Source organism: Rhinolophus ferrumequinum, chromosome 2 (genome assembly GCF_004115265.2).
Source record: "Rhinolophus ferrumequinum isolate MPI-CBG mRhiFer1 chromosome 2, mRhiFer1_v1.p, whole genome shotgun sequence".
NCBI classification, from domain to species: domain Eukaryota; kingdom Metazoa; phylum Chordata; class Mammalia; order Chiroptera; family Rhinolophidae; genus Rhinolophus; species Rhinolophus ferrumequinum.
Window position 1 is genome coordinate 30,628,003 of NC_046285.1, and position 27,930 is coordinate 30,655,932.

The window sequence follows — 27,930 nt, forward strand, 5'->3', positions numbered from 1 at the left end:
AGATATTCATTTAAGGGTTCCCCCTATAGGTAAGTATACTGTGCAAACTTGATTACAACATTAAGTGCTTTAAATAAAGAATCCCTGACTTATAAGGGCTTAAAATAAATAGTAAGTCAAGAATCACAGATTTGAAGCATTTAAAAAATGTAATATACCTACGCATCCTACTAAAATGCTTTATATTAGAATTTTTTAAATCCATAAATGGAAATGAAATCACAAAACTTCTATATTTTGAGAATAAAAAAGAAGAAAAGTTGGTGCAGCCTTTTAAGCTCAAAGTATATAATAAGGTCAAAATGCAAATGAAAATATACAGTTTTTCATTTGGTACAGTCCTTTACAAACATTAATTCATAAAAAGTATACCATGATAAACCACTGCTATCAAATAGATTTGCTTTCAATTTTTTTAAAGTAAATGGACTTTTCTACAGAACCCAGACAAACTATTCAGAAATGTGGAAACATCACATTTGTTTCCACATTTTGTGGAAACAAACAGCCCAGAGTCTTGACATACAAACTCCCAGCAGAGAGTCACATAGTACTGTAAACAAATGTTCTGTGAGTTCAGTATACGAGATGGCACTTTTTCAATCTCCATTACTATATTCATTCTGCTTCCGAAATATGTGCCACCTCTACTTCAACAGTCTGAATAGCTTCTGCAACCTCAGAGAGCTTCTGTCCTTGCTGCTGTGCCAACACATAATTAACCACTTGCATGATGCTTTGGTCAGAAAGAGTAGATACAGATGGATACTCTTCAGTAGCTGCAACGGCTTCGAGAGCTTCCATAGTTTCTCCTGTCACTACCACAGTCTCAAGTTCTTGAGGACCACTGTTTTCGGGTTCCTGCATGTCTGCTGTTAAGATGCTCACAGCATGCTCCACTTGAGTTCCTTGGTTATGAAACTGAAGGGTATCTTTTTCCAGCATAATTTTGCAAGGCACATAATCTCTGTGGAATTTTGTCATATGTTTACGGAGCGTTCGAGCATCTATGTAGGCTTCGCTACATACAGGACAGACATAGGGCCGCTCGCCGGTATGTGTTCTGACATGGCGTTTTAGGGATCGGGCATCAGCCCAAGCTACTCCACATGTTAAGCACTCAAATGGCTTAACTCCTATTAAAAAAAGGAGAAAAGATGTGTGTGTGGTGAGGTGCAAGTACCAAAATATATTAAAGTGGCCTGATAAATAATGTTTTTCTTTAAGTACAGTAGCCCATAAGCCTTTCTATCTTGAATATGGCAATCCTTTATTTAGGACCTATGATTTGCCTTAGAATAAACCAGATTCTGTAGTATAATCTCCCGAAAGATGTGCCCATGAATAAAGGTTACTGAGAGAAAATTCTAGTTTCCATGCACAGTCTCACTTAACCTTCACAGTAATCCTATAATTGTAGGATAAGGAAACAGAGGCTCCAAGTAATCCATAAAAATGTTGATAAGAGAATATAAGCTCACAAATCAGGTACTGAGGTGCAAGATCACCTCTATCACTTGAAAAAATCTTCCACGATACGGAATAAACCTCTTATCAAGGAAGGTGAGGTAACAGGCAAGAGGGCTGGCAAAGGGAGAATCACCACTGGATTGGCTTTTGTTCTGTCTGTCTATAATATATGTTATATATTATTAACTCTCGTTACCTTCATGGTTATTCATGTGTCTCCTATACTCTCTCAGCTGAGTGAATTTTCTTCCGCATCGTTCACACACCCGTTCCAGGTTTTGCTTTGCTCTTCCTTTTTTCCCATGGGTAGCTTTCTTCACATGCCTTCTGAACAAGGCTTTTTCATAAAATTCTTTGCCACATATATTACACCTAAAATAAGGAGAAAAAAACCTAAAAGCATCAGTATCCATAAGAACTAATCCAAGTACATATGTATCTCAGTTAAGTTCAGATCCTCCTCCAAGTGACCCACCTGTAAGGCTCAGTGACAGAATGAGACTTCACATGGGAATACCAATCTTTCTTCCAACTATAGCATTTATCACAAAACTGGCACTGGAATGGCTTCACACCAAGATGTTTGTTCATGTGCTGGCGAAGATCTCTAGCTTCAAAGAAACTTTTTTCACATCTGCAATAATAAAATTCAATCACCCAACTGGATCATCTTATTATTCTTTTAAAACAATTTTCCAAGAATTCAGTATATTCTAGGGTTTCTAGAACTCCACAAGATGACCCCAATTTAAATTAAGAGACTTCACTAGTATCCCAATCTTGCGATAAGGCTGCGGGGTGTTAAGTTCTTTCAGCTCCAGACAGTAGAAACATTTTAGAAAAAATCATGTGGAGCTCCCAAACGTTACTACAGAGGACATTTACTTTTTGTCTCCACCTCAACCCCATCTGGTCCCCTTTTTTGCCACCTCCTATTCTCTGTCCACGTATTGGTAGGAGGCCTCCCCCTTGACCATAAGGATGGAGCAACTGACTGAGGCCTAAGTCAACCAGAGCACAGCATTCCTTTGGCCCGAGTGATTGATTCAGGGATGACCATGTGACTTAATCAGATCCAATGGGAGTAAACCTCAGGGCTTTTATAGGAAATACCAGAAAAGCAGCTCGACAACTTGGGGGTTGAGGGAATATGAGGCTGAAACCTTTGCCCCTGACATGTCCAGATGGAGCCTCAGAAACACCAAATGCTAATGAATCTATTAGATTGGTGCAAAAGTAATTTCGTTTTTTGCAATTATTTTTAACCTTTTAAACTGCAGTTACTTTTGCACCAACCTAATACATCCAGTTAACATGAAACCAGAGTCCTCGATTTTACCTTTCATTCAAGCCAGTATAGGGTTAGATTTTCCTTCTCTTACAACTAAAAATATTTTGGTATTTTAAAATAATACTGAGTAGGGTGACATCAGCCAATATGTAAAAGTAAGGAATTCCTAAATCCCATCCCTCCCCAAAAGTAGTGGACAAATTGGCAAAAACTGTCAGAATCAATTTTATTGAAACTCTGGAAACTAATTAATAGTTTAAAGTGACCAGGCAAACACATTCAAGAAACAAATAGTTGAATCTCGGTAAGAGAGCTTTGTGGCATTTGAACTTACTCTGGCCCCATCCCCTGCACTGAGGAGACAGGCTGTATTCCCGCGATGGGACTTATTCTCAAAGAACTGTGGTTGTGTGTTTTGACCTATCTGGTGACTCCCTGAAGGATCGATCCCTTCAAAGGACTTGTCTTTATTTCGCCTAACTCCCCCATGCTGAGGATTGGAGGAAAGGAAGAGTTTGTTGAAAACCTTTAAAGGCAAATGTATTAGCCACTGCCACCTAGGGCAAGGAATAATAGTTTGATACAAACAATATACAACCCAAAAGATTGGGAAGAATGCTTTGCGGAATAAGGGCTTTGAAAAACTCTTACATATTCCTAGGAATTATAGAAGTCCACACCCTTACCTAGGGCTGGGCACATGCTCAGAAAAGACCTGAAGAGGCCCCAAGCTCTCACCTCTGGCTGACTGTACATATAGGAAGAGAAAGCCAAAGCGGAGCTGTAAACTGCCTGGCTGAGTACTGAAAGCTTTCTGGAATTAGACAGTGCTGAAGCTTGCACAACACTGTGAATGTACTAAAGGCCACTGAATTGTACACTTTAAAATGATGAATTTTATGTTGTGTGAATTTTACCTCAATTATAAAAGAGACTTCAGGAGGCTTTGGAAAATGAAAAGAGGGAGAAAAAAAAGAAGTCTGAAGAAAGGAGAAACTAGCAGGAGGCCCAGCACTTCAGAGAAACTGCCTAGAAAGAAAGTCTGGCTGGCCCCAGGAGCCATTCTTTCCCACAGTGCTCACCCCCAGGTCCCACAGTTGAAGAATCTCTTTAAATCACTTTTTTTTTTTTTTTTTTAAGATCTTATTGGGGAAGGGGAACAGGACTTTATTGGGGAACAGTGTGCACTTCCAGGCCTTTTTTCCAAGTCAAGTTCTTGTCCTTTCACTCTTAGTTGTGGAGGGTGCCGTTCAGCTTCAAGTTGTTGTCCTTTCAGTCTTAGTTGTGGAGGGCGCAGCTCAGCTCCAGGTCTAGTTGCCGTTTTTCTAGTTGCAGGGGGCACAGCCCACCATCCATTGCGGGAGTCCAACTGGCAACTTTGTGGTTGAGAGGACGCGCTCCAACCAACTGAGCCATCCGGGAGCTCAGCGGCAGCTCAGCTCAAGATGCCCTGTTCAATCTTAGTTGCAGAGGGCGGAGCCCACCATCCCTTGCAGGACTCGAGGAACTGAACTGGCAACCTTGTGGTTGAGAGCCCACTGGCCCATGTGGGAAGCGAACTGGCAGCCTTTGGAGTTAGGAGCACAGAGCTCTAACCACCTGAGCCACCAGGCCAGTCCTCTTTAAATCTTTTTAAGTGAGTGATTTGTATGGTATGTGACTTATATCTAAATAAAACTTTAAAAAATCATACATAGGGGCCAGCCTGGTGGCTCAGGTGGTAGGAGCGCTGTGCTCTTAATGCCAAGGCCGCCAGTTCGATTCCCACATGGGCCAGTGAGCTGCGCCCTCTACAGCATGTGAACGATGGCTCCCCCCTGGAGCTGGGCTGCTGTGAGCTGCTGCAGGCTGCAGTGAGCTGCCGTGGGCTACCGTGAGTGTCCAGCAGCCAGCGTGAGCGGCCGGCCAGAGCTGCCGTGAGCTGCTGTGAGCAGCTGACCAATGACCGGTGACCGACTGCCTTGGAGGGAGGGGGGAGCATAAGGCTCGCAATACCAGCATGGGCCAGGGAGCTGTGTCCTACACAACCAGACTGAGAAACAACAGCTTGATCCGGAGGGGGAGGTGTGGGGGGAAGAGGTGGAAGAAGGTGGGAAAAAAAATCATAACTAGCAATATGTAGGCAAAAAAGTGATTATAATAAAAAGTAAACAAATAACAGTTTAACATCTTCAAATATTTTCTGTTTTCCCAGCTTTATTGAGGTATAACTGACAAATAAAATTCTGAGATACTTGAAGTGTACATCCTGATGTGATGTGTGCACACACTGTGAAAGGATTCCTTCCATCCAGTTAATTAACACCCATCACCTCAGATGTGCGTGTACATTTAAGTTCAACTATCTTGGCAAATTTCAATTATACTACACAGTGTTATCAACTATAGTCAACTCAAATATTTTCTTTTAAAATCAACTTTGAAATAAACCAAGTAAGAACAAAAGGAAATTAATTGAATGGTTCACATATTAAATACTTACTGAGTACAATGATAGCCTCGAACCTCAGGCTTTGGCTGGTGTTTCTTTAGGTGTTTACTGAGTCCAGAGCCCCTGTGAAAAGACTTTCCACAAACTGAGCAATGGTATTTGGACTCCCCTGTAAAAATAAAACCATGTCACAAATCCAACAATCAAGTGCTCTTACAATAGAATATTTTATGTCACATTTCAGAAGTTATTTTATCAAGGGGACACAGAATCTATAACATTTGGCAGCCACCTTCTAAGAATAACAATAAAACAGGTCAAAATCCTGTTTTTTTCCTTTCAACTATAGTGCTAGCAAGGCTACTACTGTCTAAAAAATATGATATGCTTTCATAATCATCTGGATTATAATAGTACAGAGTTGAATACAAGTTCTAGAGCAGGGCTGAATACAAGTTCTAGAGCAGATATCTACCCTTTATCAGCCATTTCCACATAACTGCTTTTAAGCATTTGAAAATAAGTATGTGTAAAATAAAAATTCTAATGAAATTATAAGCCACATATCATGCTGACAGTTACAGCTTCCCATAGCTTAACTTTTTAAAAACATGACCATTTCTTTAGGTGCCTTGATCTGAATTATGATTTAATACTCAGTATTCATTTTTCTATACTGAGGGAAACAATGAATATTTTTATACAAAGAAAAGCTCTAAAATTAGACTTAAGAACACCTTTTAACTTTACCCTCATTAATAAAAAACTATACACAATAGCCATTAGTATAGCAATGTAATTTCTGAAATAATCACAGCATAATCAATAGTAAATTAAAAGTATATAATATGTAACTGTCAATATATAATTCTCATTACCTGTGTGAATACTCATATGTTCTTGAAGACTCCGTTTGGTAACAAATGACTTAACACATAGTTCACACTGGAACTGCTTTTGTGACTGATGGAGACTCTGGTGTAATTTTAGACCATGCTTGTAGATGAAAGTCTTTCCACAGACCTAAGACAGCACAGGTGTTTAAACCAGTAAAACAGAAAAAGAGATAGAAGCCGTTTCTGGAGAATGCAGACAGAGAAACCAATACGCCATTTTAAATAAAAAACTTAAATTATAAACAATAACAAAGTGAAAGTTGAAACAAATGCCAAGGATATTAGCTGGCTGATCATCTTCTGATTCAGTACTGAACAAATACTGCCTGTTTTTCTTACACCCATGTGACCACTGGCAGAGTTCAAAGAAGTACAAAAGAACCTCATGCTATCCTTGTGAGACTGACAAACACTATACTTTATATATTAATAGTGACATGGGAGCTTCATTAAGAAAATACACTGATTTTCTTTTACACCAACTAGAACAGTGCTTCTCACACTCTGTGATGAAGACCAGTTGTTTTTTTTCTCTTTCTCCAATCCACTGGGAAGAGATTTTTGTTAAACACAATAGAAATGTCACAACAACTTCAAATTGCCATGATCGTTTCTAAATGCTCCTTCTCTATTTCTGTACTTTCATAGTCCACACATTTTAAGTAGTGCTACACTAGAAGACCAGAGGCCCAATTAAATACTTAGTTTTTAAATAAATGAATAAAATAATGCTTAGGATTTGGCTTCAAAATGACTGAGAGGAGGTGGAAGTAGGGCAGTAAGTGACAGTAATACACAGAACACAAGTGACCACGTGTTGATAACTACTGAATCCGGATGAAGGGTACATGAAGATCTATTCTATTCTCTTATATCCTATTGGCATGTAAAAGCTAAAACAAAACAAAAAAAAACAAGAGAGAGAGAGAATAGCCCAGAGTTGGCTATTGTTTACCCAGGAGTCATATTTTGGCATTTTTAGTTAACCTCAGTCCTCAGCTCTAGAGTTGGATACATAGCTTAGGGGGGATTTTTGCAAAGGTTTGTTTAAACCCTGCGTTCCTTTCGAGTTCAGGTTGGTCCTGCTGAAGGTTACAGGATAACTGGGATGGTGAACTGGTTATCCTCACCCACTACATCCTCTGAATCCTAATAAGTTTCACAAACATTCCTTTTTATTTTTTTTAAGGAGGGTGCAGCTCACAGTGGCCCATGCGGGGATCCAACCGGCAACCTTAGTGTTATCAGCACCACATTCTAACCAACTGAGCTAACCGGCCACCCCACAAACATTCTAAATAGATTCATTTTAAATTATAACAAATTAAACAGCAAATTAAAGAATGTAATTGGGAATCACCCTTCACCTAGGCAACAAAGTAAAAAAGGCACAGAATTCCCTGTGACATTTTATAAGAGTGAGGGTGACTCCAGAATCAACCAGTCTCATCACCAGTTAAGTTCCAATCTTCTTTATAATAACAAAATAAATGTATGGCTTTACCTGGCATGCATGTGGCTTTACACCAGTGTGCTTTAACATATGTATTCGAAGAGAATATAATTTAGGTAACGTCCTTCCACATATGGAACATATAAATTCTCGTTTGGTTCTGCCCTTCTCAGCCGGTGTTCCTGATGCCTCAGCAGATGTGGAATTGGAAGCGGATGAGGTGGGCGCAACTTTTCTGGTATGTCGAATTAGGTGTGCTCGCAAGGAGGCACTGTACTGAAACTGTTTTTTACACAACTGAAAGAAAAAGTAAACAAAATTCTGTCTAAATGTAATTCCATTATAAATGTTAAGTGAAACACTACTCATATTTCAACGTCCCATGTGTTACAATTATGTAAATCAATAAACACACATACTATGTAAAAGACAGTATGTTAGGTATCAGATTATAAAGACGAAAGGGTAAAACCCAGACCCCTACTCTGAAGAGGTTTATAATCTAACCACAGAAACCAGACTTATATGTACAAAAGGTGAACTATTTAAGAAGAGGCAGTAATCTGAGCAATAAGGTCGGCCTCATCGAGGAGCTAGGTCTGTCTTGAAGGAACTGTAGGACAGACACAAAGACAGAAGAATGCTGTCATTATAGGACTACTAATAATAGCTGTTAGGTGGAGCAAAAATAGGGGATGGGAAAAGTAAGAAAATGAAACTGTGATGGTCTTTGGATTTTATACTATAGTTGTTGGGAATTCATGAAATCAGTTATATATGCTCATCATCTAAAAAACTTATTTTTTAAAAAATAAATAAAACTCATCTCTTGGTCCACTTCCTCTTCAGGTTTTTTTTGACTCTCATGATGCTTCTCTTTGTAACTCTAAGTCACAGGAATAATGGAAGATGACGCTCTCCTTTACCCCACACTCCCTACACATATGTAAAATCCTTCCCATTACCTTACTTTCTCAATATCATGTTATATCATAATTTCAATTGATCAATTTCAGTGTTGACGTTATTTGGATGATGTAAATGTTATTACAGCTGAACAATATAGTACACTATAATTCCCTTTCCTTTCTTTCTGTTTTCTTTTTTGCTTACTTCTCTTAGTATTTACTTCTAATTCATCACCAAACCCTTCCCTTGGTTGTCCACTGAAAGGAGATTTAAACACATCACTTTACCAGAGATCTCTATCAAAGCATTATGTCCAGTTCCAACCTAGTTGTTTCCTACACTTGGACTCTGTAGAATTGGACCCCAAGTTTCCCATGTGTTGCTCATTTTAGTGGAACACCTCTGCCAATAGCTTCCTGAGAAAGGGAGTTTGGGAAGTAAAAATTTCCAGACCTTGCATGTCTGGAAAGGTTCTTATTCTACCATCACAAATAAATGACAGTTTGACTGGCTACAGACTCCAAGTGAGACATTATTTCTCTTTAGAATTTTAAAGGCACAGTGACTTTGTCTTTTAGCTCCCACTGTTGTTACTGAAAAGCCTAAAGCCATTCTAACCGTTAGCCTATGAGACTGACCATCTTTTTTCTCTCTTGCAATTTATAAGATTTTCTCTTTGTCCATATATTCTGAAATTTCATAATACATCTTGACAGATTTATTTCCTAAGCATTCATGGTTGGGGCATTCAACGTGCCCTTATAACAAGGAAACTTATAGTCTTAAGTTCTGAAATTTTTCTTTATTGTATAAATGATTTCCTTCTCTCCATGTTCTGTTTGTAATTACGTGGATATTAAACATCTTAGACCAACCCTCTAAATTTCTTTCACACCCACTTTCTAACTTGTCTTTTTGCTTTTTCTGAGAGATTCAGTGAATTCTATTTCCCAATTTTTCTGAGATTTTTATATTTATTATCTATTTTATTCCTAAAAAGCTCTTCTGTTCTCTTAATGTACCCTTTTTAAAATATAGTACCTGATTATTGTTTCTTTGATGTAACATTTTCATTTATCTCTGATATAACTCACTTTGTGGTTTGGGTTTTTTTCAAGTTTTTTCCCTTTGCATAGTCTTGGATTCCTCAAAGATGTTTTTCTCGAAATATTTATCATGAGCCTGATTATCCCTGATGTCTTTTCATATTTCAGAATAAGATGTTTAAAAACTTGATTGGAATGTCTGTGTAAGTGGGGGAGTGGGTTGTCAACCACAGGATTTAGTCAGCTGTATCTTTAGGTCTTTTGTTTATGGGATTCAGATTTCCCACCTCTGAGAAATCTTTTTGCTTTCACATTAAAGGCCTGGCTCTAACATTCTGAGCCTTGATTAGGGGAAGAGAACTTAAATATTTTCAATATTCAGTATGTAAGGTTTTACTTTGCCCTGTATTGGGAACAGTACATTCAACCTCTCTTTATACAGTGTTCTCCAGAGCAGTTACGGTTTTACCTTTTCTGGAAAGTAGAAAATGGATCTTTGTCTGAGAGAGGGGTGGTCGGGACTTAGTTGCTTCTTAAAAAGACTTTTAACAAACAGATGCACTTCTACTTTCAAAGTAGTTAGTAATACTAATTTCTGAGCTGTTTGGTAGTTTTGCAATACAATTTCGATTGATTCTTAACTTTTCCCTAGCACAGTGAAAGCCTAGCACTGAGCCCTTTTAAATCTGCTGAATCAGTTATTACATCTATTTATCAGAGTCCAGAATTTAGTTGCTAAGGTCTCCCCTCCTGTTCTCTTTTCCTTTCTATAAGCTTATATTTTAAAAATGATAATTTTACTGTTGTCTTACTGGGGTATCAGGAAGTACTGATACCCCAGTAAGACAACAGTAAAATTAACAGTAAAATTATCAGGAAGTACTGATACCCCAGTAAGACAACAGTAAAATTATCATTTTAAAAATATTCAATTAAATATTTTCTGTCAAGGAAATAACACGTACAAATCACAAGATGACTCTTATAGCAACATAAGGGAGGCAGAGAGACAGAACGAGAATACAAATGGTAGGCTAATAATGAAGCAGTAAGTTGCATTCTACGTATCCTGAAGTTAGAGCCATCTTCAATTAGCTTTCTGGATACTTACTGGACATTTGTAATCTCTAGCTCTTTCATGTTTCAGTGTGTGCATTATAAGGGTATATCTTCTCTGAAAAACCATTCCACATTCCCCACATTTATGAGATGCTTCTTCTTCAGTATTCTCTTTAGCATCCCTTTTTGGCTGTTTCATCTTTTTCCCTCTTTGAACTAATTTCTGGGCCACCTAAGTAATGGATAGAAAACACAATCTAAGTAAATATAATTATTTTGATTTTTAAGTCATGAGTCATGTTATAAATATTGCAAATTCACATTATCTTACTGGTATTTAAAATATTAAGTTGCTTTCCTGCATTTATCCCCTCCCCTTAACCCCAAAATAATTTTCACTATACGTATGAGTTTATCAATAGAATGTTTCCAACTTAAAGCTAAAACTACAAAAGTCAACTCTTCATCATACCTGTTGAACTGCTGACTTGGGAATGGCTTTCCGTTTCTGTAGCTTTTTCTCCATTCCTTTGTGTAGTCGGATATATCCCCCTTCATCAATAGAACGCTGTCGAAGCCTGCTTCTGTAAGTATCATCATCAGGGCCCAGGTCTGCCTTTGCAACCAGATTTTCCTGATCGTTCAAAGATGGGCCAAGGTTCTGCCTATGCTCTGGAATGTCTTCATCACAGACATCCTCAGTTGATGTATCATTTCCCATCTCACTGTTTTCTGGAGAGCTACTAGTTACATTCTCTTTTGAAAGTTTAGGATAAATATTAGAAACTGTGCTATCTTCTCTGCTGTTTAAAGCTTCTAGCTCTGTCTGGTTGTTTTTTGTTACTAAATCAACAGACTCCATTTCAGGTTGGGAATCAGTTATACAGCCTACAGGTGGAGGTGACAGAGTGGCTTTAGCCTCTGAAGAAACCTGGGGCTCAGGCTGTTGTCCTAGCTCTCGATTCTGCCCAGCTTCTGGCAAGTCTCCATTCACCAGCAGAACAATTTCACAATCCCCAAGTTCAGCAGATAAAGTTGTTGTGGTTCCTTCATTGCTAACCACAGGAGGTGCTGTACCTCCATTTTGTTCTGGTAAGTCCTGAGTAGATGCAACTGTTTGTACTTCACCCTTCTTATACACTGTTAGCTGCTTCTCTTCCATTAGTTTATGTACACTTTCACAGATTTCTAAAACTTCTGACATGAAAAGATGCCGAGCCAAGATGGCTACATCAGCCATGCTACAAAAGTCAAAACTTAGCACAGAAGTATAGGCAAATTCCAGTAAAGGAAGGAAGCTTGCCTTACAGAAACCTATACGAAACAAGACAGGGGACAAAAAGTCAAATCACCACTAAAACACCTTATAAGAACAATTAATATACGATTATAATATAAAATAGAATATAAAGGCAAATACGACCATTTATTCTGCAAATTAAACACCCTGGATTTGTTTTGTGTTCTGGTTGCTTATTAAACCTTGACTAACTCACTTCTATGAGCTGAGTCCCTGAATACCTAAAATAGAAAATAATATCAGACTTACTACCTCAAAGAGTTGTTGTAAGGCAGTCATTTTCAAACTGTACTCCTTAGAACCCCGGGGGTTCCTCAAATTCCCCTCAAGAAACAGCTGCTGGAGAATGGAGGGTAAAAAAAGAGAGGGACGCAGGTGAGTAGGCAGGGTTCAACCAACCTGTCCCCTAATCTTACTTCAGTAAGCATAGCTATATGTTTTAATAATAGAAGTCCAAATAAAAATTGATTGGAAACAAAGGGTTCTACTACTAAAAATTTAAAAACAAGGTCAAAGGCAGGGAAATCAGCAAAATTTTTCTATAAGGAATCAGATAATTAAGAGTAGAGGCCATATGTGTCTGTTGCAACTACTCAACTCTGTCATTGTAGCTAGAAAGGGTAGCCACAGGTAATACACAAATGGGTGTGTCTGTGTTCCAATATAACTTTATTTACAAAAAATGAGGGAAACAAGGATTGCCCTTTGGGCTACAGTTTGCCTATCCCTGGTTTAAGGAATGAAATAATTACTATACATTCTTATTTCAGGTATTACATTCCTATTTTATGTGAGAAAATAAGATCAGTTTATTTCTTTTCTAAGTTCTCAGTACTTTACTTTCAAAAGCCATTTTTAATATTCACATAATTTAAAAATCAGAAAATTACACGGTGATATGTCCAATTCCATCTCCATAACCAGTACAATTAAGAATTTATATAGCTTTCCAGAGTTTCTTTATACAGTCAAGCAAATATTCTTATTCTTCTTCCAGTAAGTTTTACTATATATATACTGTTCTGTGCCTTGTTTTTCATATGTAATAATTTATCTTAGAGATCTTTTGTTAAAATATAGAGAGCCAAAGCAACCTTTTAAAAATTCACATTTCCTGTGCTCACTTCAGCAGCATATATACTAAAAATTCACATTTGCTGTGTTTTTCAGTTTTGACTCAAGGTAAAATGTGGTCCTTTTACATAGGCAGATGGGATGGACAAATATGCAAGGAAGCCTTAAACTGTGAGATACATTAGGAGTTAGGTTGAAAACTGAGGGAACTACACATCCACATTATCATCATGGTTAATTCAGCCATTCTTAGGAAAGCTGATAATTAAATAGACTGAAGCCAGATTAATCCTGCTATAAATTATGAGACCAAGTTAAATAAGCTTGAGGTAAATAAAAATATTTCTTAAAAAAAAAAACACATACCAATAAAATAGTGTATTTTGGTCTTTTACTAGTACCTTTTTAAATTTCTAAGTATGAAATCATAAGAAAATTTTACCGTGAAAGAATTAACACTGTTCCAAATAACGTTTTGCATATGTAAGACCACTTTTTCAAAGGTACAAGTCATGTTTACTATAAAATACTATAAACACAAAATAAGAAAATAAAAAAAAATCACTCATAATCTTACTGCCAAACGATAATTTTGGTATTTTGTTTTCACCCCTAGCCTTTTTGCATACAAGTGTACACATATACACACACTGTAAAACATTTTAATCAGAATGAAATGGATAATTTTGCAAGATGATAAAGTTTCAGAGCTCTGTTACACAACAATGGGAAAAAGTTAATATTACTGAACTGTACACTTAAAAGTCAGCAAGAGGGTAAATTTTATGTTATGTGTTTTTTATGAAAATTTAAAAATTTTAAATGGACAGTGGTTATAGATTAAAATATATATATATGACAGGCACTTGCACATCCAGCAGTGTGGCAGACTGGGGTGCCCTGAAGGAACCACATACTTAAAGAAAATGCTAGATGAAAATATTTTAAAATATTATTTTAAATTTACCCAGTGCTCCAACACTGAGTGGAACCAGTAGAGAAATCTTCCTCGAGTAGTCAAGACCACAGCCAGGCTTACTTTGGTGGGTTGCTTTTTTTTTTAATTATGGTAATAATATACATAACACTTTGGTAGTCATAAAACACTCAAGATGAGAACTTAAAGTGGTCCCAGACTGCTAACGCCCACAGTATCTAAAGAAGCAAATGTTTCCTCTACGGAAAACACCTTCAACCCAGACTCAAAGATTTCCCACAAAGTTCTAAAGAATATGAATTCAGTGTATACAGATTAAAAAAAAAAAAATCACAAAGAAAAAAGGCACCATGAACAAGAGCTAGCAGAAACAAAGAGCATAAGTCAAACCAGCAAAGATTTTAAATATTGCTATGATCAGATATAGAAAATAAAGGGTGGCATACAAGTAGAGCAAAAGATCATAAAAAGAAGCTCCCTAAAAGAGACATCTGAAAAAGAACTAAATAGAACCTCTAAAAATGGAAACATAAATTGGAATTAAAAGCTCAATAAATGAATTTAACAGAAAATTAGATGCAGCTAAAGAGTGAACTAGAATTTTCCAGAATAATCTACAAAGAAACGAACAAAATATGAAAGAGAGATTAAGAGAGACAATATAAAGTGAGAATGTCTGCCTAATTGGAGTTTCAGAAAGGTAGAAGACAGAGAAAGAGACAGAGACAATTTTTGAAGAGAGATATTGGCTGAGAGTTTTTCTCAACAACAATCTCAATTTCCATACAAGACAGTTTAAAGTCAAATATCCTCATACCGGATTAAGAACAAAATCCAGAAATGTGATGTTTAAAGAGACATCTAAAACATAAAAATATAAAAAGGTTGAAAATAAGAGATGGAGGAAAGATATCCTAGGCAATAATAACAAAAATAGTTTACATAGCTAAAACATATTTACAATAGCTAAAATAGAAAATATCATTTACAATAGCATCCAACATAGACTTTAAGAGTGAAAAGCATCACTAAAGATAAAGAGGATCACTACATAATAATAAAAGGATATTTCACTATCAAGCCATAATTCTAAGTTTATATGCATGTAATAACATGGCCACAAGATACATGAAACAACAATTGAAAAAACTCCGTAAGAAACAGACAAATGAATCACACTAGTTAATATTCTAAAGTGCCTGTCAGTCACTGACAGATCAAGCATACAAAATAATCACTAAAGAATTAACAACAGGCTTGATCTAATTCACAATATACTGAAATTGCATCCAACTGAAAAAACTGATGTCCTATTTAAGCAAAATTAAACTTATAAAAACAGACCACATGTAAGGTTTAAAGCAAGTGTCAACAAATCTGCAGAATTAAGGGCAAATTTCTAGCGCTGAATGCTTCAACTAGAAAATAAGAAAGGTTGGGAGTTAATGGGCTAAGTAAACATCATACACTTAACAACAACAAAAAAGAGAGACAGAGAACATGCTCAAATAAAGAAGAAAACAAATAGCAGAAATCAATAAAAGAAAACAACTGCTGTTCTTTGAAAGGAGTGTCAAGAAAAATTAGCCAAAGAAAAATATGCAACAAGGATTATTGGGTGTTCTTTAAGAGCAGTCCTGAGCATGCACCATTGACTGACTACAACTCTATAAAAATTAACTTAGAGAAAAGTGACAGCAAATGTAAATGAATTGTGAGAAACTGAGAAGCTATGTCTATCAGGATAGGAAAGATAACCCTTCAATTTAGTTTATTTTCCTGTGTGGTAACCAGTTCTTCAACTCTCAGTAAATTCATTTCAACATTCCTTGGGCTGACAGCAATTCTTTTCTTGAAAATTCTATTAGAAGCAGTTTTAACATCTTACTGATTTCCTCCATTAATTACATAAAAATTTTGGACTATATTTGCATAAAGTCAGGTTTTTAACATTTTAAAAATTATGCTTTGGGGCAGCCGGTTGGCTCAGTTGATTAGAGTACAGTGCTCATAACACCCAGGTCACCGGTTTGATTCCCACATGGGCCAGTGAGCTGCGCCCTCCACAACTAGATTGAAAACAATGACTTGACTTGGAGCTGATGGGTCAGGGAGAAACACACTGTTCCCCAGTATTCCCCAATTGAAAAAAATAAAAAAAATTATGCTTTGGCTTAGTAGTTAGGAAAGTTTTTTCTGTAAAGAGCCAGATAAGCAAATATTTTAAGCTTTGTGGGTCACGGGTTTATGCAGCAACTATTGAATTCTGCCCTTGTAAGCTCAAAAGCAGCCATAGACAACATGTAAATGAATGGATGTGGCTGTCTCCCAATGGAACTTTATTTACACAAACAGGCAGTGGGCCAGATATGGCCTGCAAACTGTAGCTGGCCAACTCCTGCTTTAGTAGGATTGAAAAATAGTTAGTAAACCTTCAGTAAGAAAAATTTTTAAATGAGAGAAAAGGCATAAATAACCAATATCAAAGAATGAAAGAGATATATCTAAAGTCACTGGAGACATTTAGAAGAGAATATGAAAAATTTTGTCAATAAATTTGAAAATTTAGATGAAATAGACAAACTCTGGCAAAAATATAACTTTCTATAAATTACTCAAGATGAAACAGAAAACTTGAATACCGTATTTTGCCAGATATAATGCACTCCCGTGTATAATGCGCAACCACATTTTTGGCCCATACTTTCAGAGAAAAAAATCTTTTAATTTTTTAATTCAAATTTTTATTTGTTTACATTTAGGTAATTGTTTTTGTATTATAAAGGAATTTTAGCATTTATTTTTTATATGGTACAAGAAATTTTATGTAACAAATAATTACAAAACACAAGAATAGATACAAAGTACAAGAAATTTCATGTACCGATAACAAATTTACTATATATAGCATATGTAGAAGGCCAAGCACTCTTTGTTATTGCAAGTTCATCATTAAGTTCAACAAAACCGATGATCGGTATTGTTTTGCATACAGATATCGTTATTGATTCCCAGAGTTACACTTTTAACTCATAAGCATAAATAAAAGAATTAAAAACATTTATATAGATACAGAACTAGGACTACCCATGTCTAATGCACACCCTTATTTTTCCCCTCACAAATTTGGGCAAGAAAGTACACATTATACATGGGAAAATACAGTACTTCCCTAACCATTAAACTTGTCAAATTAGCAGTTAAAAGTCTTCTCCCAAAGTTCACAACAGTGTGAAAAAGGAAAATTATTCATGAAGATAAATACAAATGTTTTAAACTTATATTAGCAAACCAAACAGCAATTTATACAAAAGGTGATACATCATGACTAAACTGAATTTATTTCAGGAATGAAAAATTGGTTTAACATTAGAAAATAAGCATAATTTCCCATATTAACAGAATGGGAAAAATAAAGATGGACAAGTATGTGAGAAGTCAGCACCCATTTCAGAGGAAATTTCCTTAATGATAAAGGGGATAAAGGATTATACATTAAAACATTTACCGAGTAACACAATTCATGGTTAAAAATAAAAAACACCTTTACAAATGGAAATCAGGTAAGTGAACCCTCTGTCATCCATCATTTCTATTCAATTGCTAAAATGATTTTCTTTTTTAAGGTCCTGGACAGCATTGTAAAGCAGAAGAAAGTTGAAAATATAAGGACTACAAAGGTAGAAACAAAATTATTACTATTAGTAAATAATATCTTTGATGTGAAAAATCTCAAAGAATCTATCAATAAATTTCTGGACAACTAATGAATTTAGTAGTATTACTGTATATAAAATCAATATAGACAAAAAATAAATCAGAAATTATATTAATTTTAAGAAAAAAAATTAAATAGTATCAAAAAGTATACAGTACCTTGGAATAATCTAACAAAAGATATGTGAGACCTTTATTGGATAAATCTCTAAAACTTTATTAATTCAATGTAATCTCTATCAAAATATATTATTTTCTTTTTGTGGAAGTTGAGATGCTTTTACAGTTTATATGGAATAGCAAGTGATTATGAATAACTAACAACACCCACCTGAATAATAAAGGTGGGAGACTTTCCTTATTATTAGGAAGCTAAGGTAATTAAGGCCAAGTGACAAGAGTGTAGAAAGAGACAACTAATAGACTGGAACAAAGCCTAGAATCAGTACCAAACACATGGAAATTTCTTTTGTAAGAGAATTTACATGGTCTATGGATGGGGAGAGGACAGAGTTTTCACTAAATGATTCTGAGACAAATGATGATTAAAACAGAGGAAAAAAAATATCAAACACCTATCTCACACCAACAAAAATAAATTCCAAATAGATTAAAAATTAAGTGTGAAAGAAAAACTATGAAAATTTTAAGACAACGTATGAAAATATCTTTATGACTTAGTAGGAAAGAATTTTTTTTTAAATGCAAACAACATATAGAAAAACACAGGTGAATTCAACTACATTAAACTAGGTAATTAAAAAACATGTACATCTTATACTTTTTTATACTGTACACATATTTTATAAACACTCTTTATCCACTTAATATTTAAAGCAAGCAAAATTTTTTAATAATGTCTACTTTACCTGCTATTGCCTTACATATCTGCTGAATAATAATAAAATAAGCATTTGGAATGAAGAATGAATTAGATTTTAATATTAGGATGCTGTACTGCAGTTATTTGGGGCAGACATTTCATTTGCTGTAAGTTGCTAAGAAACTGGAAAAGAGCATACACTTCTTTCTGTTTCAGATGCATAAGACAGGGAAAAAATCCAAAGCGAAGATATCAAAAGATTATACCTGTGATGAGTTTTACTATTCAGATGGCCCAGTGTAAGGCATATTTTCTCCTCTGAGTCACCAAACCCAGAAAAAGCAAACCACTAATCTAGAATTTAATATAACTCTATGCTCCGTAAGTTTTTAGCTCACCATTGTATTCCCAGAGCCTAGGCTAGTTCCTTGCACACAGTGGATGCTTAATAAATATTTTTTAGTAATTAAACACATAGCTATTGCGAAGGAAAAATATGTATTTGTCTTCCCAGAAGAGGTAAGCTTTAAAAATATAAGGTAGAAAAGGATCAGTGATTAACTAGGTTAAGTATTTAAATACATGGATAAAATCACTTTTTTGTTTCAGAAAGAGGAAATGACATTTTACACAATGATGTCAGTAATCCAAGAGTCACAGCAAATTAATATTATGAGAAAATGGATAAAGTTAGCTATTTTAATTCTTCCTAAATTTTCGTTTTTTGACTCCTAAGCCCTTTTATAAGTTCTAGCCAAGTGGAGCCAAAAAAAGGTCAAATTATTCATTCACAATAAATATAAAACCAAAGTAACCAAAAAAAAAGCCCACACCTGGAATTCTGATTACTCTATTGTACACGGGCAGTTTGATTACTGAACCTAATGAATTCTATTAATTACTCTTAAAAAATGAAAACCCGACCTACAGAATTGCTCTATAATTACATGTTCCACAATATAAGATATAAGCAGTCAATTTTTAAATAACATAAGCTCTTAGTGTAATAAAACTGATGCAGTTATGGATTTCTCTCAAACTACTTTTTTTTTCTTTTAATTTTTAATGGAGAACAGTGTGTTTCTCCCTGACCCATCAGCTCCAAGTCAAGTCATCGTTTTCAATCTAGTTGTGGAGGGCGCTGCTCACTGGCCCATGTGGGAATGGAACCGGCGACCTGGGTGTTATGAGCACTGCGCTCTAAACCAACTGAGCCAACGGTGGCCCTCAAACTGTTTTTAACAGTGTAAATCCCAGATATTCTTCTACTGCTACAATTGTCACCTTAGAGGCAAGGATAGGAAATGACAGCCTTTTCCATAAATCTACCTTGGTAACCTTGACAAAAGGAAGAATCTTTTCAGTTCAGATAAATCTGCTAAGTGGGCTTCTCCCACTTTAGTATAAATCCTGAATTTGTAAGAAACATACACATAACCCTCTTCCAGTTTGTACTTATAAACAAAAAGCAAGAGTATTAGAAAGTTCTTACCAGAAAGATCCACCACTGCCTCATGACTGGAAACAGCTCCTTTCTCAATAAAAAGATCTCGAAAATATTCACTGTTAGCTGACAAAACAGATTTATGAGCTTTGTACTCTTCTCCTTCAATTAACAAAGTAACATCACAGAACTGGTTGGAGAGTCTCTGTTCATTCAGCTGTTTTAAGACAGCCTGACAATGTTTTGGCGAAGAACGTTTCATCACCACTCTTTGGTGTCAACCTATCAAAATAGTTTGAGACCCAAGAGTTGTATTATATATCAACTGTATTTCCACCCTTAAGAGAATTTAAGACAAGATACATTATTTGCTTGTACAAGACACCACTAATTAATGTGAAGAAATAGCCTGCTAGTCTTTCTTTATTACCTATGTATTCAAATGAAAAGACCAATGTTCTCACTATTTTCTTCTATGTTCAGTGAAAACCTGGATCTCACTTGCTTCCTCTTCTTACTAGTCAGAAATCTAAGGATGTATGAAACTAATACAGGCAGAAAAACAAAGACCTAGCCAGCTTAATTTTACCTTGCCGCATGACCCAGAGACTGCTTCTAGAAATGGATTCTACCTATATCAATATACCATTAAAAAAAAAAAAAAGAGGAGGAGTGATTAACAACAAATCAACATTACATTCTGAAGAGAAGCAACAACAGGAATATTTATGATTCATGAAGATGCATATTAGCATACTTTTAGTCACATGCCTGAGTTTGAAAATAAAAGCACATTTCAAACCTTAAAAAAAATATATATTACCATACTTTTACTGTGTATAATATAGTGCATTACTTTAGACACAGACCTGCTTAAATCTTCAGTGTCAGTGCCAATAGTCAAGCAGTTTCAGTGGTTTAAAAAAATTTTAAAAGACTACAAATACTAATACACTAGTTACATAGGTTAAAGCTAAATGGAAAGTTCCACTTACAATACAAGTTCATGTTTAGATACTGGCTTCTTTTTGCAGGCTTGGAGGCTGTAGTTGGAGGTGAAGTAAAATTGCTCAGGTCATCCTCTGATTCATTACTTTCTTCTCCAGATTCAAGGTCTAATCCCAATTCTTCTAACATTTCTGAAGTATCTGATATTGGACGGGAGCGATCTAGTTTCTCCTGGCATTTGCTACACTGTTTAATGTAATCTTTGACTTGCTTTAATATACCTACAATAAAAATAAAAATTAACAAGTCAAATTTAATACAGCTCTCATTTGAAAACTGAAGAATGTATTATACTGTTATTTAATCAGTGTACACTAATGCACGTCCTACTGTGTATGTGCAGACACACATATGCCCCATAAAGTACCTAGTGTGAGTTCTTTAGAATCTACGATACATTTTTTCAGTGATATAAGGTTATATAAAGTATAGTTGTTTCCATGCTATGGTAAAACGTTATTCACTTCCCCACCATATAAAATGACTATGTAGCACCACCCATTTCCACATGAGTTGCGACTCATTCATGCAATAAGAACTATAGGAAACTGCTAATATTCAACTGTTTTTCACCTTTATAAACAGTAATAATAATGTGGATGAAGCTAATACCTCTCCACCCTACCAACATCAGGCTTGACCATGCAATTTGCTTTGGTCAATGGATATGATGTGTGCCTTGTCTCATTAGTAGCTTTACCAGGCACTGTTTCCCATCAGTTCTCTGATCTCAAAGAACAAATGTTCCAGATGGATGCTGTCCTTTGGCCTGAAGTGCAGATGAAAAAAGACAAGGAGAGCCAATCTACAACCTGAACAGGACAACAACAATATAAAATAAATCTCTTGTTTTTGTTTTTTTTTTTTAAGATTTTTATTGGGGAAGGGGAACAGGACTTTATTGGGGAACAGTGTGTACTTCCAGGACGTTTTCCCAAGTCAAGCTGTTGTCCCTTCAGCCTTAGTTGTGGAGGGCGCAGCTCAGCTCCAGATCCAGTTGCCGTTGCTAGTTGTAGGGGGTGTAGCCCACCACCCCTTGCAGGACTCGAGGAATCGAACTGGCAACCTTGTGGTTGAGAGCCCGCGCTCCAACCAACTGAGCCATCCGGGAGGCAGCTCAGCTCAAGGTGCTGTGTTCAACCTTAGTTGCAGGGGGCAGAGCCCACCATCCCTTGCGGGAGTCAAGGAGTTGAACTGGCAACCTTGTGGGTGAGAGCCCACTGGCCCATGTGGGAATCGAACCGGCAGCCTTTGGAGTTAGGAGCACAGAGCTCCAAATGCCTCAGCCACCGGGCCGGCCCAAATCTCTAGTTTTTGAAAGCTACGAGATTTTAGGTTTACATGAAATTGCAGAATACACATTTAACAAAAGTTGATTACACACAAGCTACTCACAAAACCCTATTCTGAATTTCAACTTCCAGCTCAGCATGTTGAGCATGTTGGTATGGATGGTAGGGAGCAAGGAGTGACCCTTTTTATACACAGCAGGTCCTCACATAACATTGTTTGTTCAACATTGGTTTGTTATAACGTTGATTGGACACGGTGGGAACTTAACTCTTGTTTATATCAATTAGCCTATGGTAAAACTGGTTTTGTTATATGTCATTTTGCTTAAAGTCACAGAATCTATCAACAACGTTAAGTGAGGATTTACGGTACACACTCACACACACACACACACACACACACATCCAATATTCCTTATAAGGTAGAACCAAATAATTCCCATTCTACAGGTGAGGAGAATTAAGCGCTGCGAGATAAGTAACTTGTCCAAAGTCACATCTAGTAAATTATTGCATAGCTGAGCCTCCAGAAGCCATGTTATTTTCAGCATATTATGCTACTTATTATGCTTCACTTGTCCATCCCTATGGCAGAAACTTCTCCCCCTACAATCCCCAAGTAAAATGTAAATAAAAAGGCTCGTTAATTAGCTAAAATGATATAGAGATATATAGTAAATTACTGAAAACAGTTTCAAGATGTCAAAATATACCAAGTTTCTTGCTTTCGACCTTTCTAGAGTATTCAAGCAGTATTTCTCAAATTGGTGTTATGTCCCATACTTACTAAAAAAGTATACACTGGACTAATAAATTCAGAAATTATAGTCTCATTTTAGATACACAAAATGGATATTATATTAAAAGCTCTGAGTTCTACAGTAAAACTGTTTACCAAGAAATTTGCCAAATTTGTTTGTTCAGAGAACACCATTTTTTAGCAGAACATAATTTAGTAAATAGTGGGTTAGGGTTAATATAATTTTCATTAAAAAAGGCATTTACATAGATTTAGAGAGCAATAGAGGCTATATTCTAGTATCCAAAAATGTTAAAGTCAATAACATGTCTATACCTGTATGAGGTATAGTGAATAGGTAATAAAAAGGCTGGAGGAATATATATTTTACATACAATTAAGGGTAAATGGAAAAGATGTTAATTCTCTTTGTAAAAAATGAAAAGATGTTCATTCTATTTGTAAACAAAATAAGAGTAAATGGGTGGGATGATGAAAAATTTTTGAAGATTTCTGAATAGTTATTTTGGTTACACAACAATGTGGATATAATTAATACCACTGAACTGTACACTTAAAATGGTTAAAATGGTAAATTTTATTATATATATATGTGTGTGTCTATAAATATATGTGTGTGTGTATAAATATAATATTATATATATATATATGTGTGTGTGTGTGTATACCTTACCACAATTTTACCATATCTTACCACAATTTTAAAAAAAAGTAAATGGGTGAGTGGGAGAAGAAATATCTAAGAGAATATACAGAAGTATATGTCTAAGTAAGAAACATACTTTGAGACTAAGAAGTGATGCTATGGAAATTTCCATGTCCAAAATAAACAAAGGAGACAAGGGACAGTTTTTTCTAATTAACTTTGGTTGTATTTGTAAACATTATTCTACACAATTTAGCATATTCTGAATACAGCAGAGGTTTTGAAACTATTAACTGGTTGAGTTCAAATGGTATTGGAGAAATTACACAGAAGCATTTGAACAAGAATGAAAAATTATAAATAAATACTGCAGGAAAAAATGCTGTTATTGTATGATAGTCGATCAAAGTCTCAAAAGTCATCTTGTTATGTTTTATAAGTCCTTTAACTTGAGTGTTAGTGTTTTGATGGAATCATTTTAAATCTAGCTTTACAGTGTCAGAAACCTGACCTTCTTAATTTACCCAGAGCTGATTAAACTGAAAGAATCTGACTCAGGTTAAGACATCAATGTATAAACATAGTTAATTTACTATTCTAAGAGGCGGAAATTACTGCAAGGGGCTGAAATTAATTATGCAGCAAAGTCTGAATCCTGTAACTAGCTTTTTGACCATGGCTCCAAACCTCTCTCTGTACCTGTGTGTCATTACCTGGTTTAAATATTAATATTTATAAACACTTTGAACAGTGTCTGACACACAGTAACTACTACGTGTTTGTTAAATAATGCTCACTGGTCAACCCCTCTGGTACCAAAAAAAAAAAAGTCCACATAAAACACCAAATTGCCATTAAAAGATTCTTTACTCAGTAAAGAGTCAGAACAAAGGAAAATAAATGACCTTAGTGAGTAGTCCTGTAATAAAACAACTTGAGGAACAGTTTTCACTCTACAGCAGGGTTTGTCAGCCTCAACAGTGTTGACATTTTGGGCCAGGTGATTCGTGTGGGGGGTGGGGGCTGTCCTGTCCTGTGCATTGTATAATGTTTAGGAGCACCCCTGATCTCTACCCAACTAGCTGTCAAAACAACCCCTCAACCACCACCAGGTATGACAACCAAAACTGTCTCCAGACATAGCCAGATGTCCCCTGGGAGGCAAAATCGTCCCGGGTTGAGAGCCACTGCTCTAGAGATCTATCTGCAAAGTTAAACAATTTGCTACAGTTAAAGAACTTTCCTCCCTTCCGTGTTGGATACAATGACTATTCCCTGTTCCGTGACTGCTAGGGCCCTTGCACTCCTGGTTGCCAAGGAGTCAAACACTTTAGACCTATACTTCATGACTGTAACAATCACAGTAACCGTATTGGTTTCCAGGTACATATAGTGCCTCGCAGTTTCCAAACCGCTCTTCACAGTATTCACGGGAAGACTATGAAAACATTCAGAACTAAAAGTATCTGCTATTCTTTACATTGAATTCTTGCCCTAAAAACGAGGTTCGAGATGATTGTTTTCAGTACTCCAAATCACTTCTGCACATAATTGCATTATTCCTTATTTACGCCGCAACAGCCCAACTTGAGGAATACGAGTAAAGGGGTCCAGGGAAACCCGCTGGCCTAAACCCTAGCGGAACGCACTGGAGCTAGGAGCCCGGGCTTTGGCCGACGGTCACTCCCCCAAACCTTCAGCAACAAACGGGATTTTAAACCGCAAAACAATCAGTCCGCTAAACGCCGCCCGCCGCCAAGAAGCTTCCCCTAAGGGAAGGAGGCTACCGCCTCAGGTGGCTGAAGGAGGAGAAACCTGGCTCCGCTCGCGCACCCCGGCCCCTCCCCAAGGCTGGCCCAGCCCCCGGGGAAGCCCCCCCTTCGCCCCACCCCGGGTCAGGGCCCGCCCCCCAGCTTCCCCGGCCTCCTTCCTGTGGGAAGTGCGGCTCCTTTCGTGTCCCTCACACTCTCGGCTCCGCCTGGCAGCTTGCTGCAACGCCCAGCATAGACTGGGTCGGCGAGGGGCGTCCGGGAAGCAGGGTGAGGGACCCTCACACTCGCGGCTCTGCTAACAGGCCCGCCTCCGACAGCGGGCCTTGCCCGGGCAACAAGCCGCCAGCTCGCCTCGTCGCCGCGGGCGAGATCTTACCTCGCCACCAGTACGTCTTGGACAAGTCGTGCCAGGTCTGATGCTGGGTGTGGTGAGTGCCGCCGGGGCCCAGGTGCGCCGCCTCGATGAGCCCCCAGCGCCGCTCGGGCTGCAGCACCACTTCCAGCTCCGCGAAGGTCTTTGCGGTGCCGCTGCCGCCGCTGGTAGTACAAGGTCCCGTCGCGCACCACATAGCAGGCGGCCGCCTTGCGGATTTTACGCTTGACATTGCCCTCGGTGCCCGGCGCGTACGGCTCGCACTCGTTCGTCAGGTAGCGCAGGATGGCCCGGTAGCTTTCCTCGCTTGACATCGCTGACGGCAGCTCCCTGAGGGCGCCTGTCAGCGGGAGAGGAAGACAACGCACTAGCTCCAGGCGGATGTAACAGCAGCAGCTACACTATAGGGGAGGAACGTGCTATGTCTGTGGTGAGTGCTCTTCGACGGCGCCCGCAGCGCGAAGGGAGAACTGACGAGTTACTATCCAGGGGGAACTGCACTTCTCCAGCGCGCGGATCCACTGGCGACTGACAAAATGGGCTGCTGCACCACCGGAAGTGACGCAAATGAAGGGCAGTGGGTGAGGGAACTGAGCCCTGATTGGAGCACTGGGGCTTTCCCGGTTTGATGAAGCCGACCGAGTGTCGTCAGGGCTGCGGGAGGACATCTTGGAAGTGGGTAGGCCCTTCCTGGGAGATCGAAGTGGTTTTGATCAGACATCTTAAGTCCTGGCAGTCTCCCGTTTTATTTTTGCCCTTCTTTCCCATGCTCTGAGCACGTGTAGGAGCAGGTGGACCAATGTTATCCCGTCCGAGGTACCCCAAGATTGAAGGAGTCAGTGCCCCCACCACCCCACCCATCTACCTTCTGAGACACCGACAATCTAACAGCATCAGGTTTTAAGGTTCCAAGTATGATGTTAGCCTATGGACACAAGACGAAGGAAAACCCCATTCACACGGAAATGTAGCTTCCAGTTAATGTTATAAAAATCTAAGTCTCTCGATGATAGGAGCTGTTAATTTCCAAACTTAAAACCACTGGCTCCAAACTACCATGAATAGTCGGGGTTTTTCTGGAATGATCCGTTTATATGGTGACAGTTTTCTACATATGAAGGCAATCATGTTGGCAAGGAGTGGGGAGAGAATAGCACTATTTTTATAGCTCATTTACATATTTTTAATACACATTTGGGGAAATTTTCTCCATATTACACCCAACGTATACTGAATGCACAAAAGGCCTAGGAGCCTTGAACAGCATTTTCCAACGTTCAGTGTAGGATTTTTTAACTTGTAGTCCAAAGCAGTGGTCTTGCTTACCGGTCTCTGGGTTGGACCTGCATTGCAGACAAGAGCCACAGGCCGACACCTTCCTAAGGCACTGGTGTTGCTTTGCTGGGTCCTGCAGGCTCCAGACCAACCCTGGAATCTGCAGTTGATGGGTGAGGCTCCTTGACCTTTGTGGACATAGGTGAAGGGCAGAAAGGTGAATGCAGTGGCTTCACACAACAGGATGCACTGTCTCCATGGTACTTGAGGTGGGGGTTGCAGAAGTTTATAGATGACCCGGATACCTGAGGCAACATCCTTGAAAGATTCTGTCTGTAGGTAGGTGAGCTCCCAGGCCCAGAGGAAAGACAGAACTGCCAGTCCTGGGATTTACTTCGGGTCACTCAATCCACAGACTGAGACTACAGATTGGGGAGGGAGAAGGAATTAGAAGTGGAGATACACCCTCCCGCCGTGGGTAGATATCCAAACCCACCTTCCAAGGCCTGTGTGTGTGCTGTGCCAGCACTACCACTCCTCTGCTATGAAATCATGTCCTTTAAAAGTCAGTATAAAAGGTAAGATTAAAATAAAATTGTAGGGGCTGGCCCGGTAGCTCAGGCAGTTAGAGCTCCATGCTCCTAACTCCGAAGGCTGCCGGTTCAATTCCCACATGGGCCAGTGGGCTCTCAACCACAAGGTTGCCAGTTCAATTCCTCGAGTCCCGCAAGGGATGGTGGGCAGCGCCCCCTGCAACTAAGATTGAACACAGCACCTAGAGCTGAGCTGCTGCTGAGCTCCCGAATGGCTCAGTTGGTTGGAGCAGTTGGTTGGAGCGCATCCAGTTCGATTCCTCGACTCCTGCAAGGGATGATGGGCTGCGCCCCCTGCAACTGGCAACGGCAACTGGACCTGGAGCTGAGCTCCGCCCTCCATAACTAAGACTGAAAGAAC

General features: G+C 37.9%; 1 protein-coding gene across 1 annotated transcript; it reads right to left on the reverse strand.

Moving 5' to 3' along the window:
- Window positions 1-507: 507 nt before the first annotated feature.
- ZBTB11 (zinc finger and BTB domain containing 11) lies at window positions 508-27,564 on the reverse strand. The gene is given in 13 exon segments (XM_033130678.1): window positions 508-1,136; window positions 1,667-1,842; window positions 1,946-2,104; window positions 5,244-5,361; window positions 6,071-6,215; window positions 7,593-7,838; window positions 10,608-10,787; window positions 11,028-11,869; window positions 19,899-20,119; window positions 20,846-20,882; window positions 20,885-21,079; window positions 25,705-25,846; window positions 25,848-27,564. Coding segments are annotated over 13 exon segments (3,147 nt in total). The 5' UTR covers window positions 26,016-27,564; the 3' UTR covers window positions 508-618.
- Window positions 27,565-27,930: the final 366 nt, after the last annotated feature.